This window comes from Chiloscyllium plagiosum, unplaced genomic scaffold (genome assembly GCF_037043375.1).
Source record: "Chiloscyllium plagiosum isolate Xiang-an unplaced genomic scaffold, Cpla_swu_hap1 HiC_scaffold_3, whole genome shotgun sequence".
Taxonomy (NCBI): Eukaryota; Metazoa; Chordata; class Chondrichthyes; order Orectolobiformes; family Hemiscylliidae; genus Chiloscyllium; species Chiloscyllium plagiosum.
Window position 1 is genome coordinate 130,642,076 of NW_028270141.1, and position 25,655 is coordinate 130,667,730.

At 44.0% G+C, this 25,655-nt stretch overlaps 1 protein-coding gene across 3 annotated transcripts in view; it reads right to left on the minus strand.

Annotated features, from left to right (window-relative positions):
- Positions 1-25,655, minus strand: part of kif6 (kinesin family member 6) — a 570,521-nt gene that overhangs the window by 534,769 nt on the left and 10,097 nt on the right. For 2 of the 3 annotated variants that reach the window (XM_043687249.2, XM_087983387.1), the window contains exons 2-3: positions 15,820-15,926; positions 3,466-3,540 (exon numbers count right to left, since the gene is read on the minus strand). In XM_043687249.2, coding sequence (XP_043543184.2) covers positions 3,466-3,540; positions 15,820-15,926 — 182 coding nt within the window. The remainder of the gene's footprint in view (positions 1-3,465; positions 3,541-15,819; positions 15,927-25,655) is intronic. The other variant, XM_087983390.1, reaches the window with a different exon arrangement.

A 25,655-nucleotide genomic window follows, 5' to 3' on the forward strand; every position in this document is an offset into this window, starting at 1 on the left:
CATATTCAGCTTTGCCCTCTCACTCTGTTGAATTTTTGAGATATCACTCGTGCCTTCCACTATGAAGAGTGACGCAAAGTAATTATTCAGATCCTCAGCCATTTCCTTATTATACACTACTATCTCTCCAGCATCATTTTCCAGCAGCCCCATGTCCACTTTTGCATTTTACATATCTAAAGAAACTCTTTCAGTCTTCTGTTATATTACTGGCTTGCTTACCCTCCTATTTAATTTTCTTCCTCCTCCTCATTTCTTTTCTCATTGCCCTCCGTTGGTTTTTGTAAGCTTCCTAATCCTCTGGTTTCCTTCTGCCCTTCGCCACATTACATGCTTTCTCTTTTACTTTTATGCTATCCCTGACTGCCCTTTCTCATGATTTTATAAAGGGGTTTGCATGTAAACTTCTAATTGGCTGCACGGGTGATTACTGGTGGTGGTTAATAGTTAAAAATAAAAAAAAGACATAGGCATCTGGTGGTGGGAAAGTCAATTGGTTGTGAGAGATAAGACTTCCAGATATAAAAATAGAAAACAAAATCTCAGATTAAAAAAGAATAAAGCAGATCCGAAAAGGCTCTTCTGGCATAGTGGCAGAAGCTCTACCTCCGTACCAGGAGCCCTGGGTTCAAATACAACCTGCTAAAGAAGTGTATAATACCATCTCTAAACGGGGTTAAAAAAAAATCACACAACACCAGGTTATAGCCCAAAAGGTTTAATTGGAAGCACTAGCTTTCGGAGCGCTGCTCCTTCATCAGGTGGTTGTGCAGCACACAATTGTAAGAAGCAGAATTTATCGCAAAAGTTTACAGTGTGATGTAACTGAAATTATACATTGAAACATACCATGACTGTTTGTTAAGTCTCTCATCTGTTAAAATGACAATGTTAGTTTCGCTTCTTTCATACGTAATCACAAAACTTTTTTTTTAAAAAGTTACATTCTCAGGTTAACTTTCACAATTGGTGTCAGCCCAGATAATGTGTTGAAGGTGTTTTCCCCCTGTGTGCTGTGTCTGTGCCATAATGTTTAGAGTGATTCTAATCTAAAAAAATTAGTTAACGGAGTCTTACATGGATTCATGATCTAAATCATCTCTGAATGGGTTGACTGTGTAAATATCTACAAATAGACTGGAAAAGTCAGATGGACAAAGGTAGCAATGTTGAGTTCATAAAATATAAAGCAGACCCTGGGGAGGACTCTTGTGGTACAGTCCTGGTGCACCTATCTCTGAGCCAGGAGGCCCAAGCTCCAATCCCACCTGCTGAACAGGTGTGTAATAACATCTCTATACAGTTGATTAAAAACTATCCCACAATGCAGACCCAGTACATGAGCAGATAGTGGTTAAAAGCAAAAATAAATTCAGTGATTTGGTAGTTGGAAAGCTGCTTGGTTGTGAGAAATAACACTTCCGGACAGTTTTTTAAAAAATGCAGACCCAGATGGCTCTTGTGAAGTAGTGGTAATATCTGTACCTCTAAACCAGGAGGCCTAGGATTAAATCCCACCTGCTCCAGAGGAGAGTGATAACATCTCTGAACAAGTTGATGAGGAAATTCATAAAGCAGACCCAGCACAGGTGATTTGCTGATGGTGATTAATAGATGAAAAAATAACCTGGATGATTTGGTGATAGGAAACAAAACAGTTCAGTTGGGTACTGCAACACTTGAAAACTTGATGTCTTGACAACAGTCCACATTACAGAGGAGGAAGCACTGGAGGTCTTAAAATGCATAAAGACAGCTAAATCCTCAGCACCTGATCAAGTGCATCCTTAGACTTTGTAGGAAGCAAGAGAAGAAATTGAAGGGCCACGAGCTGAGAGATTGATATCTACAGTCTTGGGTGAGGTGCCGTAAGACTGGAGTGTAAGAGGTTGCGGGATGACCTTATAGAGGTTTATAAAATCATGAGGGGTATAGATAAGGTGTATGACAAAGTCTTTTCGTTTGGGTACGTGAGTTGAAAATTAGAGAGCATAGGTGGAAGGTCAGAGGTGAAAGATTTAAAAAGGACTTAAGGAGCAACTTTTTCACAGAGGGTGGCGAGTAAATGGAATGAACTGCTGGAGGAAGTAGTAGATGCAGGTACAATTACAGTTACATCATTTAAAAGACATTTCGAAGATACATGAATAGAAAAGATTTACAGGGACATGCACAAAACGTAGGCAAATCGGACTAATTTAGTTTGGGAAACCTGGTCAACTTGGATAAGTTGGACCGAAGAGTCTATTTCCATGCTGTATGACTATGACATCCGCATTGAAAAAAGGAAATATAAAATAAAGCAGACCCAGCAATACATCTACAGAATTCTCTGTTCCAGGCTGGGATTAGCCAATGTACACCACAAGTAGTGGCTCTAATTTGGTACTCAATAATAAATTACCCTTTCCAACTGGGTTTCCTGAGTCTTGAGAGATAAGTTGAGTAACTTGGCAAAATTTGGCAGATGAGTATAATTTAAGAAAATGTGGAGTTTTTCACTTTGACAGGAAGGAAAAAAAAGCAGACCCTTATTTTAACAGAGAATGAGTGTGGAATCCCAAAGTGCAGAGGGATCTAAGTATAGTAATGCAGGAGTCAAGGGATGTGGAATCAAGGGTTATGGAGATAAGGCAGGAACAGGATACTGAATAAGGATGATCAGTCATGATCATATTGAATGGTGGTGCAGGCTCGAAGGCAGAATGGCCTATTCCTGCACCTATTGTCTATTGAGTCACATATAAAGGTAGTACGCATATGCAGGAAGTAACTAAGGCAGCTAATGGAATGTTATCCTTTAAAATGATAGGAACTGAACTTAAAAAAATAAGATTATTATGCTACAATTATACAGGGAATTGTTCAGACCATATCCTGACACACTGTAGTTTTTGGCTCCCTATTTAAGGAACAATGTGACTGCAATAGAGCCAGTTCAGATGAAGTTTAATGGATCAATACTGGATTGAGTGGATATGATGAAAGTTTGCACAAACCAGGCTTGTTGCCATTGAAGTCTGGAAAGAGGAGGGGTGACTTGACTGAATGGTCTTGACAAGGTAAGGGTGGAAAGGATGACTTCTCCTGTGAATGAATCTAGAACTTAGGTAACATTGTTTGAAAATTAGGAGTCGCCCTTTTGAACTGAAATGGGAAGTGTTGCCTCAGAGCACTATGTGGACTTTGGAACTGTCCATCAGAAGAGAGTGGATGTGGGGTCAAGGAATATTTTTAAGACAGAAGCAGATAGATTTTTGTTATGCAAGGGAATCAAAGGTATCTGGGAATGTAAATTCACTTTCAAAACAGACCAGCCACGATCCTACTGAGTGGCAGAGCAGGTTTGAGGCACCAAATAGCTTACTTCTGCTCCTAATTTATATACTATTATGTATATTCCTAACAAATTCAGTCCACATTCCCAAAACAAAATTGAAATTCTTGAATCAAAATTAAACTCACTTTTCAGCAACAGGTTTGGCAATATTTTCAAAAATTTCCTCTTGTTTTGCTCCTTGATCAAAAATTTGCTGGAATCTGTAAAAGAAATTATTTTAAGCCATATCATATGACTCTTCATAGAGTATACAAATTAAAGCCATTCACCTTTACAGCCTGTTTTTTTGGAAACATCTGTAAACTTTTGAGAAAGTCAACTCTTTCAACACCTTCCCCTACCATTGCAATCAAAGTTTAACTTTTCCACATCCTAAGAATTAGACCATTATCTAGGAAGATTAAAAAATCTTAAAGCCATCAGAAAAGGCGACAAAGAGGGTTTAGCTCAGCTCGTCTTACAGAGAATGGGAGTACCTGCACATCCACTAATATCATTTATTGTATCCGTTGCTCCCGATGCGGTCTCCTCTACATTGGGGAGAATGGGCGCCTCCTAGCAGAGCGCTTTAGGGAACATCTCCGAGACACTCGCACCAATCAACCAAACCGCCCCGTGGCTCAACATTTCAACTCCCCCTCCCACTCTGCCGAGGATATGGAGGTGCTGGGCCTCCTCCACCGCCGCTCCCTCACCACCAGACGCATGGAAGAAGAACGCCTCATCTTCCGCCTCGGAACACTTCAACCCCAGGGCATCAATGTGGATTTCAACAGCTTCCTCATTTCCCCTTCCCCCACCTCATCCTAGTTTCTAACCTCCAGCAAAACTGTCCCCTTGACTTGTCCGGACTTGTCCGACGTGCCCAGCTCCTTTTCCACCTATCCACTCCACCCTCTCCTCCCTGACCTATCACCTTCATCTCCTCCCCCACTGACCTATTGTACTCTATGCTACTCTATCCCCATCCCCACCCTCCTCTAGCTTATCTCTCCACGCTTCAGGCTCTCTGCCTTTATTCCTGATGAAGGGCTTTTGCCCGAAACGTCGATTTCGAAGCTCCTCGGATGCTGCCTGAATTGCTGTGCTCTTCCAGCACCACTGATCCAGTACACGTGAGGGGCCAAACGGCCTTCAGTGCTTTACCAATCCTATTCCTTTTACTACTGCCATTAAACACTTTCATGCAGATCAACAAAGTTAAATTAAATGAACCAATCATTCCTGCAAGCTTGGTTACAAGATCAAGTCAGAAACTAGGAATTCTGCAGCAAATAACTCAAGGCCACTTTTGGAATTTTGTGTGCAATTCTGGTCTCCCTCCTACCAGAAGGATGTTGTGAAACTTGAAAGGGTGCAGAAATGATTTACAAGAATGTTGCCAGGGTTGGAGGGTTTGAGTTAGAGGGAGAGGCTGAACAAGCACATCGGGGTCATCGTTTAATGTCTTGAAATGGGTAAAGGTGGATAAATCCCCAGGACCTGATCAGGTGTACTCTAGAACTCTGTAGGAAGCTAGAGAAGTGATTGCTGGGCCTCTTGCTGAGATATTTGTATCATCGATAGTCACAGGTGAGGTGCCGGAAGACTGGAGGTTGGCTAACGTGGTGCCACTGTTTAAGAAGGGTGGTAAGGACACGCCAGGGAACTATAGACCGGTGAGCCGGACGTCGGTGGTGGGCAAGCTGTTGGAGGGAATCCTGACGGACAGGATGTACATGTATTTGGAAAGGCAAGGACTGATTCGGGATAGTCAACATGGCTTTGCAGATGGGAAATCATGTCTCACAAACTTGATTGAGTTTCTGAGGAAGTAACAAAGAGGATTGATGAGGGCAGAGCAGTAGATGTGATTTATATGGACTTCAGTAAGGCGTTCGACAAGGTTCCCCATGGGAGAATGATTAATAAGGTTAGATCTCACAGAATACAGGGAGTACTAGCCATTTGGATACAGAACTGGCTCAAAGATAGAAGACAGAGGGTGGTGGCGGAGGGTTGTTTTTCACACTGGAGGCCTGTGACCAGTGGAGTACCACAATGATCGGTGATGGGTTGTCTACTCTTTGTCATTTACATAAATGATTTGTATGCAAGCATAAGAGGTACAGTTAGTAAGTTTGCAGATGACACCAAAATCGGAGGTGTAGTGGACAACGAAGACGGTTACCTCAGATTACAACAGGATCTGGACCAGATGGACCAATGGGCTGAGAAGTGGCAGATGGAGTTTAATTCAGATAAATGCGAGGTGTGGCATTTTGTGAAAGCAAATCTTAGCAGGACTTATACACTTAATGGTAAGGTCCTAGGGTGTGTTGTCGAACAAAGAGACCTTGGAGTACAGCTTCATAGCTCCTTGAAAGTGGAGTCGCAGGTAGATAGGATAGTGAAGAAGGCGGTTGGTATGCTTTCCTTTATTGGTCAGAGTATTGAGTACAGGAGTTTTTATTCCTGATGAAGGGCTTTTGCCCGAAACGTCGATTTTGCCTGTCTTCGGATGCTGCCTGAATTGCTGTGCTCTTCCAGCACCACTGATCCAGAATCTGGTTTCCAGCATCTGCATTGTTTTTACCTACAGGAGTTTGGAAGTCATGTTGCAGCTGTACAGGACATTGGTTAGGCCACTGTAGGAATACTGCATGCAATTCTGGTCTCCCTCCTATCGGAAAGATGTTGTGAAACTTGAAAGGGTTGAGAAAAGATTTACAAGGATGTTGCCAGGGTTGGAGGATTTGATCTATAGGGAGAGGCTGAACAGGCTAGGGCTGTTTTCCCAGGAGCATCGGAGGCTGAGGGGTGACCTTATAGAGGTTTACAAAATTATGAGGGGCATGGATAGGGTAAATAGTCTTTTCCCTGGGGTCGAGGAGTCCAGAACTAGAGGGCACAGGTTTAGGATGAGAGGGGAAAGATATAAAAGACCTATGGGGCAACATTTTCACACAGAATGGAACGTGTATGGAATGAGCTGCCAGAGGAAGTGGTGGAGGCTGGTGCAATTGCAACATTTAAGAGCCATTTGGATGAGTATATGAATAGGAAGGGTTTGGAGGGATATGGACCGGGTGCTGGCAGGTGGGACTAGATTGGGTTGGGATATCTGGTCGGCATGGACAGGTTGGACCGAAGGGTCTGTTTCCATGCTGTACATCTCTATGACTCTAAGCTGGGACTGTTTTCCCAGGAGCTTCAGAGGCTGACGGGTGATCTTATACAGGTTTATAAAATCATGAGGGCCATGAATAAGGTAAATAAATGGGGGGATCCAAGATGGTGGCATCCTGGTAGGATCACGTTTGCTGGGCTCTGCGCTCCAACACCAGCCCAACAGAGGCAGAACTCATCCAAAATTCTCTACTGTGCGTACAAACACAGTAAAGGAGCTGGAACCATGAAAGGTCTTACTTACCTTTGTCTTTGCAGCTGAAGAATGCCAGAGAAAAGAGGAAGCTTGCCTGGGGCCGAGGCCACAGCCCAACCCACTGAAGCAGCGGGCTTGCTTTCTCACCAGACCCTGATTGAGGAGCTGCCAAATCTCGCGAGGTCCTGGGAAGGCAGATCCAGGAAAAAAAATTGAAGAGAAGGTGGCTCCTGTATCTGCTATGCTGCAAGACCTGGGAAAAAGGACCAATGAGCTTGAGCGCTGGGCTGCAGGGATAGAGGCAGAGACTGAATCCTCCAAGAGCTGGATCAAAGCCCTGGAAATACAGGTCTGAGGTCTATTAGATCTAGGAAACGATTTTAAAAACAGAGGTAGAAGAACGACCCTGCACATTGTTGGCATACCAGAGGGGACAGAAGGTGAACAGCCAGTGGTGGAGGCAATACACAGGGATCCCAATATAACCGCTCCAGAAGTGGGGATGAAGTCAAATAAGATTGTACTGTGTGCGGATGAGGTTCTTGTCTTCTAATCAAACCCAAACAGCTTCAGTGCCACATCTGATACAATGCATCAACTTATTAGTGGCTTCTTGGGTTATAAGATCAATTTTGTGGAGTCAGAGGCCATGCCCATGGGTGGTCTCCCGAGAGTGGAGCTCAGTTCCCCTTTAGATAGTCGCAGGAGGGCTTTCTCTATTTAGGCATATTTATTACTCCCATTTTTGATCTGCTATTTAAAGCCAACTTTGCCCATTTATTTGACAGAATCAAGCAGGACCTTCATAGATGGAAGGTACTTCCGATCTCTTGGTTAAGTCAGATAGCCCTTGTTAAAATGAACATTCTGCCCTGTTGTTGTATCCTGTGTGAATGCTTCCTTTGATTTTTACTAAACAAAGATTTAGAAGTCTGAACAGCTGGTTTAGTTCTTTTGTCTGGTATCGCAAGCGGCCCTTAACTAAATTGACTAAATTGCAGTTCCCTTACAGACTGGGAGGAGTGGACCTCCCAGATATCAAAAACTATCAACGCAAGGAGTATCAGATATAAGGTCGGTGAACTTAAGGCGTGGATAGGTACCTGGGACTACGATGTTGTGGCCATCACGGAAACGTGGATAGAAGAGGGACAGGAATGGTTGTTGGAGGTTCCTGGTTACAGATGTTTCAGTAGGATTAGGGAGGGTGGTAAAAAAGGAGGGGGGGGGGTGGCGTTGCTAATTAGAAATGGTATAACAGCTGCAGAAAGGCAGTTCGAGGGGGATCTGCCTTTAGGAGGTAGTATGGGCTGAAGTCAGAAATAGGAAAGGTGCAGTCACCTTGTTGGGTGTTTACTATAGGCCCCCAATAGCAGCAGAGATGTGGAGAAACAGATTGGGAAACAGATTTTGGAAAGGTGCAGAAGCCACAGGGTAGTAGTCATGGGCGATTTCAATTCCCAAATATTGATTGGAAGCTCTTTAGATCAAGTAGATTGGATGGGGCGGTGTTTGTGCAGTGTGTCCAGGAAGCTTTTCTAACACAGTATGTAGATTGTCCGACCAGAGGGGAGGCCATTTTGGATTTGGTACTCGGTAATGAACCGGGACAAGTGATGGGCTTGTTAGGGGTGATCATTTTGGTGATGGTGACCACAATTCTGTGACTTTCACCTTGGTTATGGAGAGAGATAGGTGTGTGCAACAGGGTAGATTTTACAATTGGGGGAAGGGTAATTACGATGCTGTAAGACAGGATCTGAGGAGCATAAGTTGGGAGCATAGGCTGTCGGGGAAGGATGTCGTGGAAATGTGGAACTTTTTCAAGGAACAGATACGACGAGTCCTTGATATGTATGTACCGGTCAGGCAGGAAAGAAATGGTTGTGTGAGGCAATCTTGGTTGACGAGGGAGGTTGAATGTCTTCTAAAGAGAAGGAAGGAGGCTTACATAAGGTTGAGGAAACAGGGTTCAGACAGAGCAGTGGAGGGATACAGGATAGCCAGAAGGGACCTGAAGAAAGGGATTAGGAGAGCCAAGAGAGGGCATGAAAAATCTCTGGCGGATAGGATCAAGGATAACCCAAAGGCATTTTATGCGTATTTGAGAAACATGAGAATGACGAGAACGAGGGTAGGTCCAATCAAGGACAGTAGTGGGAGACTGTGTATTGAGTCGGAAGAGATAGGAGAGGTCTTGATTGAGTACTTTTCGTCAGTATTTACGAATGAGAGGAACCGTATTGTTCAAGAGGAGAGTGTGAAACGGACTGGTAAGCTAGAGGAGATACAGATTAGGAAGGAAGATGTGTTGGACATTTTGAACAACTTGAGGAGAGACAAGTCCTCCGGGCCTGATGGGATATATCCTAGGATTATGTGGGAAGCAAGAGAGGAAATTGCAGTACCGTTGGCAATGATCTTCTCGTCTTCACTGTCAACGGGGGTGGTACCAGGGGACTGGAGAGTGGCGAATGTTGTGCCCCTGTTCAAAAAAGGGAATAGGGATAACCCCGGGAATTACAGGCCAGTTAGTCTTACTTCGGTGGTAGATAAAGTAATGGAAAGGGTACTGAGGGATAGGATTTATGAGTATCTGGAAAGGCACTGCTTGATTAGGGACAGCCAGCACGGATTTGTGAAGGGTAGGTCTTGCCTTACAAGTCTGATTGAATTCTTTGAGGAGGTGACCAAGCATGTGGATGAGGGTAGAGCAGTGGATGTAGTATACATGGATTTTAGTAAGGCATTTGATAAGGCTCCCCATGGTAGGCTTATGCGGAAAGTCAGGAGGCATGGGATAGAGGGAAATTTGGCCAATTGGATAGAAAACTGGCTAACCGGTCGAAGTCAGAGAGTGGTGGTAGATGGTAAATATTCAGTCTGGAGCCCAGTTACAAGTGGAGTTCCGCAGGGATCAGTTCTGGGTCCTCTGCTGTTCGTAATTTTTATTAATGACTTGGATGAGGGAGTCGAAGGGTGGGTCAGTAAATTTGCAGATGATACGAAGATTGGTGGAGTTGTGGATAGTGAGGAGGGCTGTTGTCGGCTGCAAAGGGACTTGGATATGATGCAGAGCTGGGCTGAGGAGTGGCAGATGGAGTCCAACCCTGCCAAGTGTGAGGTTGTCCATTTTGGAAAGACAAATAAGAATGCAGAATACAGGGTTAATGGTAGGGTTCTTAGTGAGGTGGAGGAACAGAGGGATCTTGGGGTCTATGTTCATAGGTCTTTGAAAGTTGCCACTCCGGTGGATAGAGCTTGTAAGAAGGCCTATGGTGTATTAGCGCTCATTAGCAGAGGGATTGAATTCAAGAGTCGTGAAGTGATTTTGCAACTGTACAGGACTTTGGTTAGGCCACATTTGGAGTACTGTGTGCAGTTCTGGTTGCCTCACTTTAGGAAAGATGTGGAAGCTTTGGAGAGGGTGCAGAGAAGATTGACCAGGATGTTGCCTGGAATGGAGAATAGGTCGTACGAGGATAGGTTGAGAGTGCTAGGCCTTTTCTTGTTGGAACGGCGAAGGATGAGGGGTGACTTGATAGAGGTTTATAAGATGTTCAGAGGAATAGATAGAGTAGACAGTCAGAAACTTTTTCCCCAGGTACAACAGTGTTACAAGGGGACATAAATTTAAGGTGAAGGGTGGAAGGTATAGGGGAGATGTCAGGGGTGGGTTCTTTACCCAAAGAGTGGTGGGGGCATGGAATGCGCTGCCTGTGGGAGTGGTAGAGTCAGAATCTTTGGTGACCTTTAAGCGGCAATTGGATAGGTACATGGATGGGTGCTAAAGCTAGGACAAATGTTCGGCACAACATCGTGGGCGGAAGAGCCTGTTCTGTGCTGTATTGTTCTATGTTCTATGTTCTATCAGTTAAGGTCATTGCTATCTTACGTGAATGATTGGGCCCAGAGGGCCCTCACTCACTTTGGTTGGACATCGAAGTATCTCAGGTGAGATACCCCCTCGTTAGCCTGCTGTTTTTAGAAAAAAATGAGAACAGTTAAGGAATATTAGCATAGGCCAATGGTCATCAATACTGTCAAGGCATGGAGGGCAATGCGTCAGGGTGAGGGCAATATCGCCAAAACATCATTTTTGACACCCATAGTTGCTATGCTGGGCTTTCAGCCAGGGATGACGTACTCTGGGTTTAAACTATGGGCAGCTAGGGGGTATGTCTTGTCTGGGTGATTTATTCGAAGGGGACACACTGATGTATTTTGACCAGTTGGCTCGGAAATATGAATTGCCCATTAAGAACCTCTTTCATTTCTTTCAAATTAGGAACTTCGTACAAAAGAGACCACACTTCTATGATCCTTATGTGTCTGACATGGAGAAGAGGGTGTTGAGTGCTGAGAGTACATTATCTGTTAGCAACGCTTATCACCTATTGGGAGACGGTCCCTCGGATGAAACCAAACGGCTTTGTAGGATATGGGAGAGGGAGTTGGATGTTGAGATCTCTTCTGAAATATGGGAGGATATCTGGGAAAATGCAAGAAGGATCTCGATTTGCAACAGGACCCACGCCTTGCAATTGAAGATTCTCCACAGGGTCCATCTGGCCACAGACCGCCTCGCTAAATTTAAAGCGGGAGCATCTTCAATGTGTCCTAAGTGTAAAGTGAGCGTGGGCACCCTTACTCATTGTCTTTGGTCATGCCGCAGACTGTGGGCATACTAGAGTGCTGTGGTATGCAATATAGAGAAGGCCTTGGGGACAGAGATGTGGAGAGGGACTTGGTATCTCTTCAGCTCGGCTTTGTGTGCATCTAATGAAAGAGAATTAACAAAAAAACGGCTTTTCAGCATCCTCACCTTTTGTGCCAGAAAGAACATTCTATCAGGGTAGGTGTCGGACAATCCCAGGGGGCTGGTGGGTTGGCATAAGCTTATCATGGAGCACATCCCCTTAGACTTTCTGACGAATATGGTGCACCATAAAACTGAGAATTTCTATAAGACATGGTAGCCCTTTTTGGACTATATAGGTACAGATTTGTCCGCTATACTAATAAGAGCCTTTATATAGCTGTGACGATTCTAAGTAAGAGGGGACGAACTACGAATATATGAATATGCATAAACTTAGGCGCTCGACGATTGAGGGCTATTGCTTTGTTTTGCTGAGCTCTGTTATGGTTGTTATCATTATTATTATTGTCAATATTTCCTTTTGTAGCTTAATTATTAGTTAATATTTATTTATGTGATCAGCGGTTTTGTTTTTTAATATTGGTTTGTATTGTTTGGTTTTGTATTTGTTGTAATATTCAAAAGAAAGAGTTTTTTTCTTTTTCATACAAATATATTTTTAAAAAGTAAATAGATAAGAACTCTTCCCTGGGATGGCGGGGGGGGTCCAGAACTAGAAGGCATCAGCTTCAGGTGAGAGGGGAAAAAATTAAAAAGGGTTTAAGGGGCAACATTTCCACACAGAAAAAGGAAGTGGTGGAGGCTAGTACAATGAAAGTATTTAAAAGGCATTTGGATGGGTATATGAATAGGAAGGATTTAGAGGGATATGGGGTAAGTGCTGGAAAATGGGACTAGATGAAGTTAGGATATCAGATTGGCATGGATGAGTTGGACCGAAAGGTCTATTTCTGTGCTGTACATCTTTATGATTCTAGGATTCTGTGACCTCCTGTCTCCCAAGGCCTGACAAGGCCTAAGTTAGAAGTGTGTTCGTATACTCTCCACTTGCTTGCATGAGTACAGCTCCAATAACAAGGTTTGATACCATCCAGGACAAAGCAGCCACTTGACTGGCATCAAATCCACCACCTTCCAACATTCACTTACTCTCTGCCACCACGCAGTGACAGTAGTGTGTACTTTCTCAAATCTGCACTGCAGCAACTCACTAATGTTCTTTCAACAGTATCTTCCAAACCAACTCATTAGAATAATAAGAGGAGGCGTTATTGAAAGATGCAAGATTCTTGGGAGACTTGACACAGTAAATGTGGAAAAGGTCATCTCCCCTCCTGGAAGAGTCCAGAACCAGGGAGCATAACTTCAGAAAGTGTTGCCCATTTAAGAACCTTAAACCTGGACTCTACCCATCAGGTGTCCAACACTGTAGTAAAGACTACACAAGAATGTGCAATAATGGTGAGGTAAGCACACAGCCAGCCAATGTTGCAGCACCTCAAAACTTTCAACCTTCAAATATATACTTTTGTTGGTATGATCACTAAGGGACATAAGAGCTGTCACATTCCCAAGAAGTTATCAGCAATCTCTTGCTAACAGGTATAACGGTTTACCTTGGAAATTCCATGTTACTGGTCATGAATTCTGTGCGTCCATGTGTGGTTGATCAGCCCAATCCTAGAACCATATCTCCAATTACACACAATTAGCAGGTATTTCCCAAAGATGAAATTGGTCCTGGGACTCGGATCACTGACTTTCTTACTTAAAGCTCCTTTTGCATATCTGCTCTTGCCAACTGGTGTTCACGAAGACTCTCCACTCAGAAGTTGCTCCAAGTTGGCTTCTTGTGAGACAGAGTCACCCAGCTATTGACATCCATGCTGTATTTCTTGAATTTGGAGATGCCGGTGTTGGACTGGGGTGTACAAAGTTAAAAATCACACAACACCAGGTTATAGTCCAACAGGTTTAATTCGAAGCACACTAGCTTTCGGAGTGATGCCTCTTCATCAGGTGATAGTGGAGGGCTCATTTCTTGAAGGTGGCCTTCAGGGAGTAACTGAAGTGCTGCCTTTGTCCTCCTCATGCTTGAATGCTTTCCTTGAGCTGGGCAAAGATGATTTGCATTGACACTCAGAACTCAGGCATCCTAAGCAGATTGCCAGCCCAGCAAGGCTGGTTTCAAATGATCATGGCCTCAATGCTGGTGTTATTAGCTGACTCAAGAATGCTGATGTTAGTATGCCTGCCCTCTCAGCTAATGAGAGAATCCAGCTCATCAGCATTAATGGTACTTCTTCAGGGCATTGCGATAGCATCTAACAGTAGTCCAGGTTTCTGACCCATTTGGGAGAGATGAAAGGAAAGATAACTGCCTTATACACAAGGATCTTATTATCAGCACAGGTGTTGCGTTCAAAGATTCATATCATGAGGCATCCAGAAGTGACACTCAAAGATTGGAACTAGTGTTGGATCTTCGCATCAGTGTAAGCCTTAGATAAGAGGTAGCTCCTCAGGCAGTGAAATGCTCCACGTCTGGATGGACTGGAACTTGCCATGGGGCAGGTTTGCAAAGGACTGGAGTATTCTTGAGGTTGAGGCTGAGACTGATTCTTTGGTATGAATTAGCATTTTTTTTAAAAGAATTAGCATCCCTACAGTGTGGACACAGGCCCTTTGGCCCAACAAGTAACCCCCTATACCTATTCCCCTAACTAATGCACCTAACCTACATATCCCTACGGGCAATTTGGCATGGCCAATTGACCTAACCTGCACATCTTTGGACTGTGGGAGGAAACCAAAGCACCTGGAGGATATCCATGCAGACACGGAGAAAATGTACAAACTCCACACAGACAGTCCTCAGAGGCTGGAATCAAACCTGGTCCCTGGCACTGAGAGGCAGCAGTGCTAACCATTGAGCCACCATGTCGCCCCATGGCAGTAAGCAGTCCGCAAATGCAGTAAGCAAGGTTATAAGACTCTCCAAGTAAGCTGAGGTGGTGTTATCATAGTCATACTGAAATTCCACAAGCAATATCTTCTTCTTGGATTTCAACATCAACACCACTGAGGTTTGTTCTTAACAAGATGAAGGATGGTGGCGAGGAAAATGGAGATGAAAAGGTAGAGGCAATGATACATCCCTGCTTGATCCCAGTCTTGACCTTAAATGTTTCACTGGTGAGGACCATTTTCAACATCTTGAGTGCAGGAGAGAGCGTTGATAAATTTCTCTAAACAGCCAGCCCTTGACAGGGTCTTCAATAGAACTTCCCAACTGACTGAAATAAAAGCCTTGGTTCAGATCGATGAAGGCTATGTTGTATTTGGTATTGTTCCTGGGGTCGTCGAGCAGTGAAAATTATGTCCATAGTTCCACGATTTTATCAAAGCCACCCAGCTTTCTGGAAGGGTTTCTTCATAGACTGAGAGAAGGTGGTTGATGAGGACTTAGGTGATAATCTTCCTGGCAATGCAGTAGGGAGGCTCATCAGCAGCTCCCACAGTCCTTGCTTGAAGATGGTGAACATCCCTGAAGTTGGCTACAAGATCAAGAAATACTAAGACTAGTTCAATAAGAACCACCATATCATCCAAGCCATTATCAACAAAACAAAGAAAGTTTGCCACACCTGGCAAAGCTACCTCACCAGCAAGGAAGGCAAAGAACAAAGATAGAATTACAAAGAAAAATTTGGGGAGTCAATGGTGGACTGAGAAAGCCAAAGAGCAGCAACTCCTAGCCAACAAGCATAAGAGCCAGGACTTCTTTGGTGCCAGCAAGGCAATATGCAAACCTGACACTCTACCTCAAACTACTGTGGAATTAGGCAGAATCCTTTTGCGAGGCAAAGAAAACATCAGCCTCCAATGAAGAGAATGCTTCAAAGAGCTGCTTAGCCACCATACAAAAGGTAGATAAGAACATGTTGAGGAAATCCCTAGAATCCCGAAAGATTATCCTGAACTCCCACCAAGTGTGGTCCAAGTCGAAGCTGCCATTAAACACAAAGAATGGAAAAACTGCAGGAGTGTACAGACTTCCTGCAGATATTTTTAATCGCAGAGGAACAAAGCTCATCTGTCATCCACATTAATTCTTCCTGAAAATCTGGGACAAAGAAGAAATCCCTGCCACTACCAAGAAGTAGATTATAAAGGGGATACTTACACGTTTTGAAAAAGAGTTACTCACACAGCAGTTAGTACCAGTTCAAGTTTAATACAGACAATAAAATTAGACAGTTAATCTTTCAAAATCCGCAAAAACACAATCCCTATAGTTAATTCAATTACTCTGTATAAATATAAAGCTAGAAGTCTAAAGCTTTTTCCTCAAACCTCAAATAGTTCTATAAAAGCCTTGATTTCCAGTTTGTTTAGATGATTGCCACTTAATGACATGATGCAAGAAGGCGAAATAATGCTGATACTTACTTAAATTTAAAGCTTTCACGTTTGTTATTTATAAATCCATCAGCTGCATCATGTGGAATGACAAACTCCAACACTGGATTTCCACTATCTTCAGCTAAAGAATAAAGCTGTGAAAGAAAAATTACATTTTAGATAACCTCAGATCTAACATATTTTAATTAGATGAAAAGAAAATGTATTTTCTTTATGCTTTCCATATTCTTCACAGCCAAAATAAAATTTGCTAAATTGCATGCAGCACTATTCCAACAAAAGGCAAAGCAATGAATTTATCTGAATTCGGTGGTTTTCACTGAATGTTATCAACTCTGCAAGAACCCTTTCTTCAAACATTGTCGCCTTAGTTTACCATTTCCTCCAAAAGGGACAGCTCCAACAATGCAGCACTCCTTCAATTAAGCCTTGATTATAATCAGCTCAGTGCCTTTCAAGCTAGTGTTTAGGCATATTGAAGTCCAAGCAATAAGCAATCAACTTCTTTTTGTCCACAAAACATTAGGTTTGGCAAACACACCAAATCATAAACCAATGAATCCTTATAAGAGTGAAAAGAGGCCATTCAGCCTATTGAGTCTGCACTGACCTTCTGAAAAACATCCCACCCAGATCAGGACTCTCACCCTATCCCTGTAACCCTACATTTACCATGGTTAATCCATTCAGTTTGTAATCTCTGGACACTATGGGCAATTTAGCATGGCCAATCCACCTAATCTGCACATTTCTGGACCTGTGGGAAGCGACTGGAGCATCTGGTGGAAACCCACACAGACATGGGGAGAACATGCAAACTCCACACAGCGTAACCTAAGGCTGGAATTGAACCCAGCGCTAACCACTGAGCCATCCACAAGCCACTACTCCAATTCGGTAAAAACAATGACTGCAGATGCTGGAAACCAGACTCTGGATTAGTGGTGCTGGAAAAGCACAGCAGTTCAGGCAGCATCCGAGGAGCAGGAAAATCGACGTTTCGGGCAGAAGCCCTTCATCAGGAATACAGGCAGAGAGCCTGAAGGGTGGAGAGATAAATGAGAGGAGGGTGGGGGTGGGGAGAAAGTAGCATAGAGTACAATAGGTGAGTGGGGGGGGGGGGGGGGGGGGGGGGGGTATGAAGGTGATAGGTCAGAGAGGAGGGTGGAGTGGATAGGTGGAAAAGAGGTAGGACAAGTCATGGGACAGTGCTGAGCTGGAAATTTGGAACTTGGGTGAGGTGGGGGAAGGGGAAATGAGGAAACTGTTGAAGTCCACATTGATGCCCTGGGGTTGAAGTGTTCCGAGGCGGAAGATGAAGCGTTCTTCCTCCAGGCATTGGGTAGTGAGGGAGCGGCGGTGGAGGCAGTTCAGGACCTCCATGTCCTCGGGGCTGAGTGGGAGAGGAGTTGAAGTGTTGGGCCCCAGGGTGGTGTGATTGATTGGTGCGGGTGTCCCAGAGATGTTCCCTAAAGCTCTCTGCTAGGAGGCGTCCAATCTCCCCAATGTAGAGGAGACCACATCGGGAGCAACGGATACGATACATGATATTGGTGGGTGTGCAGGTAATACTTTGATGGATGTGGAAGGCTCCTTTAGGGCCTTGGATGGAGATGAGGGAGGCACTAGCCCTACTGTACAAAATGTAAAGCCACTGCTTAGTACAACATTCCACCTACTTTGTGGTTAAGTCCAAGCTGACTTAATACATTTGCTGAACACAAATTGGCAATTTTATTGCCCAAAACCCTTAATTCATTCATAGTGAAGCATTTAAATTTTGTGGTCATACTTGAGTTCATGAGAGCTTAAGGGGATCTGGGTATATGATAGCAAGAAGAAATAAAAATTTAGGTGTTGTGACGAAATGAGATGGATCAAAAGAGTTGAAGGAAAAGGATATGAAAAATAAAGGGAATAAAAAGTAAAATGTGAAGGGTTGTATGATTTGGAGGTGGGTTAGAATGTAGTCAATTGAATTGAATTGAATTTATTGTAATGTGTACCGAGGCACAGTGAAATGCTTTGTCTTGTGAGCAATACTGGCAGATCACAGAGTTAAGTAGCATACATAAGTAAATAATAGGTAAACAGCGGCAAAAACAAAACACAGATACAGGCGAATGTTAAGAGTTTGAGAGTCCATTCAGTAGTCGAACAACAGTAGGGTAGAAACTGTTTCGAAACTGGCTGGTGCATGTATTCAGGCTTTTGTACCTTGTCCCCGGTGGTGGAGGTTGTAAGAAAAACATTGTCAGGGTGGGATGGATCTTTGACAATGCTGGCAGCCCTTCCTTGACAGCGGGCCTGGTAGATGGATTCTATAGATGGGAGGTTGGCCTTTGTGATTGTCTGGGCAGAGCTCACCACTCTCTGTAACCATCTCTGATCTTGAATGGTACAGTTGCCACACCAGATAATGATACATCCAAACAGAATGCTCTTGATGATGCACCTATAAAAGTTGGCAAGGGTATTTTCTGTCATGAGCTGAAAATGGTGTTGCTAGAAAAGCGCAGCAGGTCAGGCAGCATCCAGGGAACAGGAGAATCGACGTTTCGGGCATAAGCCCTTCTTCAGGAATGATCTCTTCCTACCTCTACAAAGATCATTCCTGAAGAAGGGCTTATGCCCGAAACGTCGATTCTCCTGTTCCCTGGATGCTGCCTGACCTGCTGCGCTTTTCCAGCAACACATTTTCAGCTCTGATCTCCAGCATCTGCAGACCTCACTTTCTCCTCTATTTTCGGTCATGCCAAATTTCCTCAGCTGTCTGAGGAAGAAGAGACATTGTTGGGCTTTTGTAACCAGTGCATCCACATGAAGAGTCCTAGAAAGCTTGGTGTGGATGACAACTCCCAGGAGTTTGACACTCTCCACTCGTTCCACCTCTGTGTAGGTGGGCGTGAACAACATCCCGCCAAAAGTCAATAACGAGTTCCTTGGTTTTGTCAGTATTGAGAGCTAGGTTGTTCCTAGTGCACCATTTATCCAGGTCTTTCACCTCCCGTCTGTAGTCTGTTTTGTCACCATCTGAGATTCGACCGACTAAGGTAGTGTCATCAGCGAACCTGTAAATGCCATTAGTCTGGTATTTGGCGATGTCGTCACAGGTATACAATGAGTACAGCAGGGGGCTGAGCACGCACCCTGAGGGACTCCAGTGTTGAATGTTAGTGAGGATGAAATATTGCCCCCAATCTTCACTGATTGTGGCTGGTGGGTAAGGAAACTGAGGATCCAGTTGCGAGTGGGGCGTAGTCCAATCTCACTAACTTTAGTAATCAGATTTCAGGGACTAATACTGTCGAAGGCTGAACTGTAGTCAATGAGCAGGATTCTTATGTCGCTGTTCTTGGTGTCAAGATGTTCTGGGGGAGTGAAGGGCAAGTGAAATGGCATCCGACGTGGATGTATTGGTCTGATGACTCACGCCAGTTTGCCTGAGTAGTGAGGAGGCTGGAGTTAATTAATGCCATGACCAGCCTTTCAAAGCACTTCATGACCATCGAAGTTAGGGCCACTGGGCGTAGTCATTGAGACATGCTGCATGAGCCTTCTTAGGCACAGGGATGATGTTGGCCCTCTTGAAACAGGCAGGGACAGTGGCCTGCTGTAGGGAGAGGTTGAAGATGTCCGAGAAAACCTCTGTCCATTGATCTGCGCATGGTCTGAGTGCATGGTCTGGTACTCCAGCTGGTCCCATCGCTTTCCTTGGATTCACACAAAGGAAAACTGATCTGATCTCTGAGGCAGGGACTGTTGGGATAGGTTCATCAGGTCTTGTCAGAATAGGTGTTACCTCTCTGCCTAAATTCTGCTCAAAGCGAGCATAGAAGGGATTAAGGCGATGTGGAGGGATGTGTCATCATCTGCTATCTTGCACTGTCTCTTTTCAGAAACTGTGATGTCATTCAGTCCTTGCCATAGTCGCCAGGTGTCTGTCTGGGTCTCGAGTTTGGATCAGTATTGGTCCTTGGCTGTCTTAATGGCTCTGCCAAAGTCATACTTGGATTCCTTATATTTGAGTGGGTCTTCTGATCTGAAGGCCTCACACCTGGTTTTTAGCAGGTTCTGTATGTCTTGACTCATCCAGGAGTTTCCTATTGGGGAATACCCGGACTGACTTCCTCGGCATGCAGTCCTCCACGCATTTGCTGATAATGTCTGTGACGGTGGTGGCGTACTCGTCCAAGGTATCTGTGGACTGTTTGAACATGATCCAATCAGCCGATTCCAGACAGCACCGGAGTTGATCCTCTGCCTCCTCCGACCAGCACTGGACCTGTATCCACGAGTGGGTCTCCTGCTTGACCTTTTGCCTGTAAGCTGGGAGAAGAAACACATTGTGGTCGGAGTTCCCTGAACGAGGGCGGGTAATGGAGCAGTAGGCATTTTTCACAGTGGTCTAGCAGTGGTCTAAAATGTTTGGGCCCCTGGTGCCGCAGGTAATATTCTGGTGGTACTTAAAATGTAGAATATTGAGGATAAAATAGTCTGCACAGAAATGTAACATGATAAAACAAAAACCCATACAAAGCAGATTGGGTGTGTGATTCCCCTGCACAGTTGTGTTCCCATGGCATATGCTGGGAATTGTCAGCAATTTTCAATTAAACAGTGAGATATAGACCATATTCCCATTTAAACATTATCAGGCTAACTGGTCAAACTTTTATACTAGAGCTAGACTATAAAAGGACTAGTGTTATGAAGGAAACTAACCAACCCCCATTAATTAGGCAACTTTACAATATGGAAAACATTTGCAACAACGTCCTCTGAATAGAAAAAAAGCTCTATGTCCCTCGAATTAAAAAGTGTCATTGTAATCTTTAACCAGACAGGTTAACTGATATTATTCAAACAAAAATCATACTTATGCAGAAATATTTCAGTCTTGAAGAAAGAAGCTCTCAGGAGAATACTATTAAACATAGAAACAAAGAAATAGGAACTGCTGTAGGCCATTGTTCTCTTTGAGCCTGTTCTGTTTTCAATATGATCATGTTAAAATGCACTGCATATGGATATCAGAACAGTCATTTGGACCCTGCAGATAATTACAGTGGTAATAATAAATATATTTTTTCAAGAGGCAGAAATTCATTAACCAATTCATCGGATCCGATTTCGGTCAACTCTCAGAAAAGAGATTTTAGATGGAAATTGTGCATGTGTCTTCACTACAGAAGACAACAATGTATCATATGATACTAAAGTTCAAAATGCAAACTGAAGATGAATGTAATCTAGATTAAGAGAATTTAAAAAAACGTAAACCGTTCTGAGGAAAGGTCACCAGACCGGAAACATTAACTCTGATTTCTCTTCACAGATGCTGACAGATCTGTTGAGCTTTTCCAACAATTTCTGTTTTTGCGTCAAAAAATAAATTCATGCTGTTGAACATAATGCCATTCACACAGATTGCTGCAAGAAACAATCCCGTTATCATATATTTAATAATGTGCTGAATACCATGGACTAACACATGGTGCCAATATTTTAAAAGACCAATAAGTTAGGAAATTGCACACCCACCAGCATAACTGACGACAAGCAAATTGCTCAAAAGGTCATTACAGATGAATTGTAGGAACACCTTCATTGAGAAAAGGTTATTGGAGGTTCTAAACACAGCATCTGATGCAATTTGGTTGAAATATTTGAGCAGATTACACCAACACATTGCATTTTTAAAGCAGACGTGTTTCTTGGAATTTCACAAGCTCACTATCAGACAAAATCTGACAGTGAACCACATAGAGGAATTGGGTCAGGTGACGAGCAGGCTGCTCTATTGGGTAGTTTAAAAAAAACAAATTAAAAGGACAAGCAAGGAGTAACAAACTGGAGCAATAAAATATGAAATTTCGGTGGGCACAGGTAGCCGACAGCCCAGCTGATAGCAGAGCAGTATAATTTATGGACATACAGGAGGCCAGAGTCAGAGAAGTGTAATGACAAAAGATTGTGGGATTGGAAGATATGGCAGAGATTGAGGGATGAGACCATGGAAAATCTTACAAGTAGAATAAGAATTTTTAAAACCATGGCGCTTTTGTAGGTCATCAAGGTCAGGTTGATATGTGAATGAGCTGTAATATGGAGTAAGACAAAGGCAGCAGTGTTTGTGATTAGTTCAGGTTCATGACAGATTTATGGCTGAGCAGGAGAACACTTGAATAGTCAGTTCTGGAGAGAATAAAGATATGAATGAGGTTTACACCATATAAGCTGAGCCTGCAGAAAAGATGGGCAATGGTTTCCTCAGTTAGAAAGAGAATGTGGGGTTGGTAGTTTGGCTCAGTGTCAAATAGACAACCAAGGCTGTGACCCATCTGGTTCAGTCGCAGGTAGAATCAGTAACAATCGATGAGAATGGTTTCATAATTTCCCATATTTATCACAGAAATACCACAAGACAAAAGGAGGCCATTCAGCCCAGATGGTAAGTATTGGCTGTTGAGCAACATTTCTTTCTGTTTTCAAAATGATGTTTCTGGGGGCATTATGTAGATGAGAAATAGGAGGTGACCAAATCAGAGGTTTTCCAGAGTTATTGGCACAGCAGCAGAAAAAGATTCTCTGGCTGCAATAATCTTTTGGAATGAGACAAAGAAAATCTCATTTGTTTGGAGAAGGAATAGCAGTTATAGATGGACCATCATTTCGCATTGATATTGTCAGTGAATACAGGTAGTCTGAATGACAACATATGATGTCCATAAAGCTTTAAATGAGTTGACATTGTCAAGTTATTTAACAAAGCTATATCCTGGAAGATTAGAGAGAAAACCTCCTTTGGATGGGACATCAAGAAATTGGCACTACTCACACTACCTATAACACTCACTCCCTTCATCACCGAAAGATAGTACACACTGCTGCCATATCTACAAGATCAACTGCAGTGACTCACTGAGGTTGGTCCAACTGCATCTTCTAAACAAGTGACCACTAGAACTTAGAAGGACATAATAGCAAATGCATGGGAACACCACCACGTGCAAGTGCCCCTCCATGTCACACGCCATCCTGGCTTGGAACTATATTGCCACTGGCTCAAAATCCTGAAACTCCCTCTCTTCCAGCACTGTGTCCCCCATAGGGACTGCAACATTCAAGAAGGTAGCTCACTGCCACTTTCTCCTGGGCAATTAGGGATGTACAAGAAATGCTGGCCTAGCTAATAATGCCCACATCCCATGAACGAATATAATAGACATTGAATATTTAAATTAATAGCGATCTCACAAATTTTAAGCCATATTATCAGATGGTGCACCATGATTGAAGAATCACCATTTACAGCCTACAGCAATGCAGAGGATGCCATTCAAGTCATCATGCAGGAGGCATAGCACTGAAGATTAAAAGGTATACTACGAACTAATTATTTACTACTATGTAGCAAACTTATCTCGTGAAGGACTTCACACTTCAAGGAAATCTCGCCCTGGAACATCAATGTGAGTTTTGATTTGAACCTTACTCAAATGATGGAAGGACTCAAAGTCAAGAAACCATTGTTCAATGATAAGCCAGTTATGGACCAACTGGTCAAGCAACATCCAATGAGCAATAGTTGATAAAATGTGGAGCTGGAAAAACACAGCCGGTCAGACAGTATCAGAGGAGCAGGAAAGTTGGTGTTTTGGATCAGGATCCTTTGTCAGGACTGAGGAAGGGGAAGGGGAAGGGAGCTCAGAGAGGGAGTGGGGCTGGGGGAAAGATAGTTGGGATGGTGTTAAGTGGATGCAGGAAAGGTAGATAGGATGGTGATAGGTGGATGCAGGTAGGGGATTATTGTGATTGGTCAGTGGGAATGGTGGAGTGGATAGGTGGGAAGGAAGATGGACAGGTTAGATGAGGTCAGCTCAGGTCAAGAAGGCAGTGAGGAGAGGGAGGGCTGGACCTGGAATGAGGTTGGGGCTGGAAAGATTTTGAAACAGATGAACTCATGCTCAGTCCACTGGGCTGCAAGCTCCTGAGGCAGATTATGAGGTGTTGTTCGTGCAGTTTGCGTGTGGCCTCATTTTGACAGTGGAGGAGACCCAAGATGGTCATTTCGCTGAAGGAGTGTGAGAGGGAATTGAAATGGCTGGCAACTGGAAGGTGGCGTGATTACAGTGTACAGAGTGCAGATGTTCCACGAACCAGTCCCTGAGTCTGCGCTTGGTCTCTCCATACCTACAAGATCAACTGCAGTGACTCACTGAGGTTGGTCCAACTGCATCTTCTAAACCAGTGACCAGTAGAGGAGATCACATTGGGAGCAATGGATGCAATAGGCCAGGTTAGAAGTAGTGCAGATGAATCTCTGCAAGATTTGGAATGATTGTTTGGGGTCTTGGGTGGAGGGGAGAGGGGAGGTATAGGAGCAGGTGCTGCACTCCCTGCAGTGGCAGAGAAAGGTGCCAGGTGTGGAGAGATTGGTGGGGAATGTAGAACTGACGACAGAGTCACAGAGTGAACCATCGCTATGGAAAGCAGATGGGTGGGGTGAATGGGGAAGGAAGGAAATATCTTTTTGGAGTGGGGTCTTACTGAAGGTGTTGAAAATGGTAGAGGATGATGCGTTGGATTTAGAGATTTGGTATGTGAGAAGTAAAGGAATCTATCCTTATTGTGGTTGGGGGGGGTGGGGGGGGAAAGAGGGGGTTTAAAGGCAGTGGGTTTAATATTGAGGTTGGGGTTGGAGCAGACAGCGTGCATTCTGGTAGGGAGAGGTTGGAGTAGGTGAGACGGGTGGAGAGATTCTGGCGATTGATGTCATGACGGCAATTGAAGATAAAGAGATGAAGGGACAACAGGAGGTCAAAAGGGGATGGCCAGGAGGATGGGATGTTTTGGAAACAGGAAAGGAGTCTTCAGAGGGTGGGTTAGATTCACTTTTGAAGAAGTAGGCACAAAGGCAGAATCAGTGGAAATGTTAAAAAAGAGTTTGACACCTAGACGTGCAAAACTTGTTGACAAATGCGCGTAGGGGAATGAAGGTGAGTCCTTTGCTGATGGCGGACTGTTCATCTTAAATGAGGGGGAGGTCGGGGGGAGGGGGGTGGGGGATGCTGGATGGTGAATACCTGGCTGGGATTTGGGGCTAAGGCTTGATGTTAATCTGGAATTAGCAGTTGGGGTGGAGATTGCCTCTGGCGTGGGTACATGTGTAGAAACAAACACGTAGACAGACGCCAAAATAGCAATGAGACCGGCAGTGTCAACAGTCGTCACATGGTCAACTGCATCCGGCAAAGCAGCGTGATCGGCCCCATCAGTGTAAGCAACGTGGTCAGCTGCATCCGGGGGAAGCAGTGTGATCGGCCACGACACGGTCAGCGGAAATGACGTCAGCAGCGGCGTCAGTGGAAATGGTGTCATCATCATCAGTGGAAGAAGCTGAGCAACCGGATGGTTAATTGTGTTGGGTAGATCGAGGAGGCGGCCAGGGATAGGGTTAGGGTCCAGAGTGTTGGAGGTGGTCTGTGACAGGAGGCAAGTATGAAAGATTTTGGTGTACTTACGATCTTTGATGTGCGATAGGGCAAAGAAAAAGCATTTGTTAACGGCTTGGATCTTTCTAAGAGGTCCTTTGCAGGTCTGGGAGAGAGAGCTGGAACAGAGCTGACTGTAGTGACAGAAGATGTTGGTGCACGGCTGTAAGTATGGAGCTGAGGATCTGCACAGAGAACAATTTCTGGAGATACGATAGATAACGGTTATCACGGTTTGGTCAAATGAGATGGTTTGAACGTTGTCAGGAGTACATGGGGAATAAGATGACTGCATAGGTTGGTGCTGAGGAAGAAGGCATGGCTGTAGTAGCAAGATTACTCCCATCAATAATTTGGTTTCTGAGC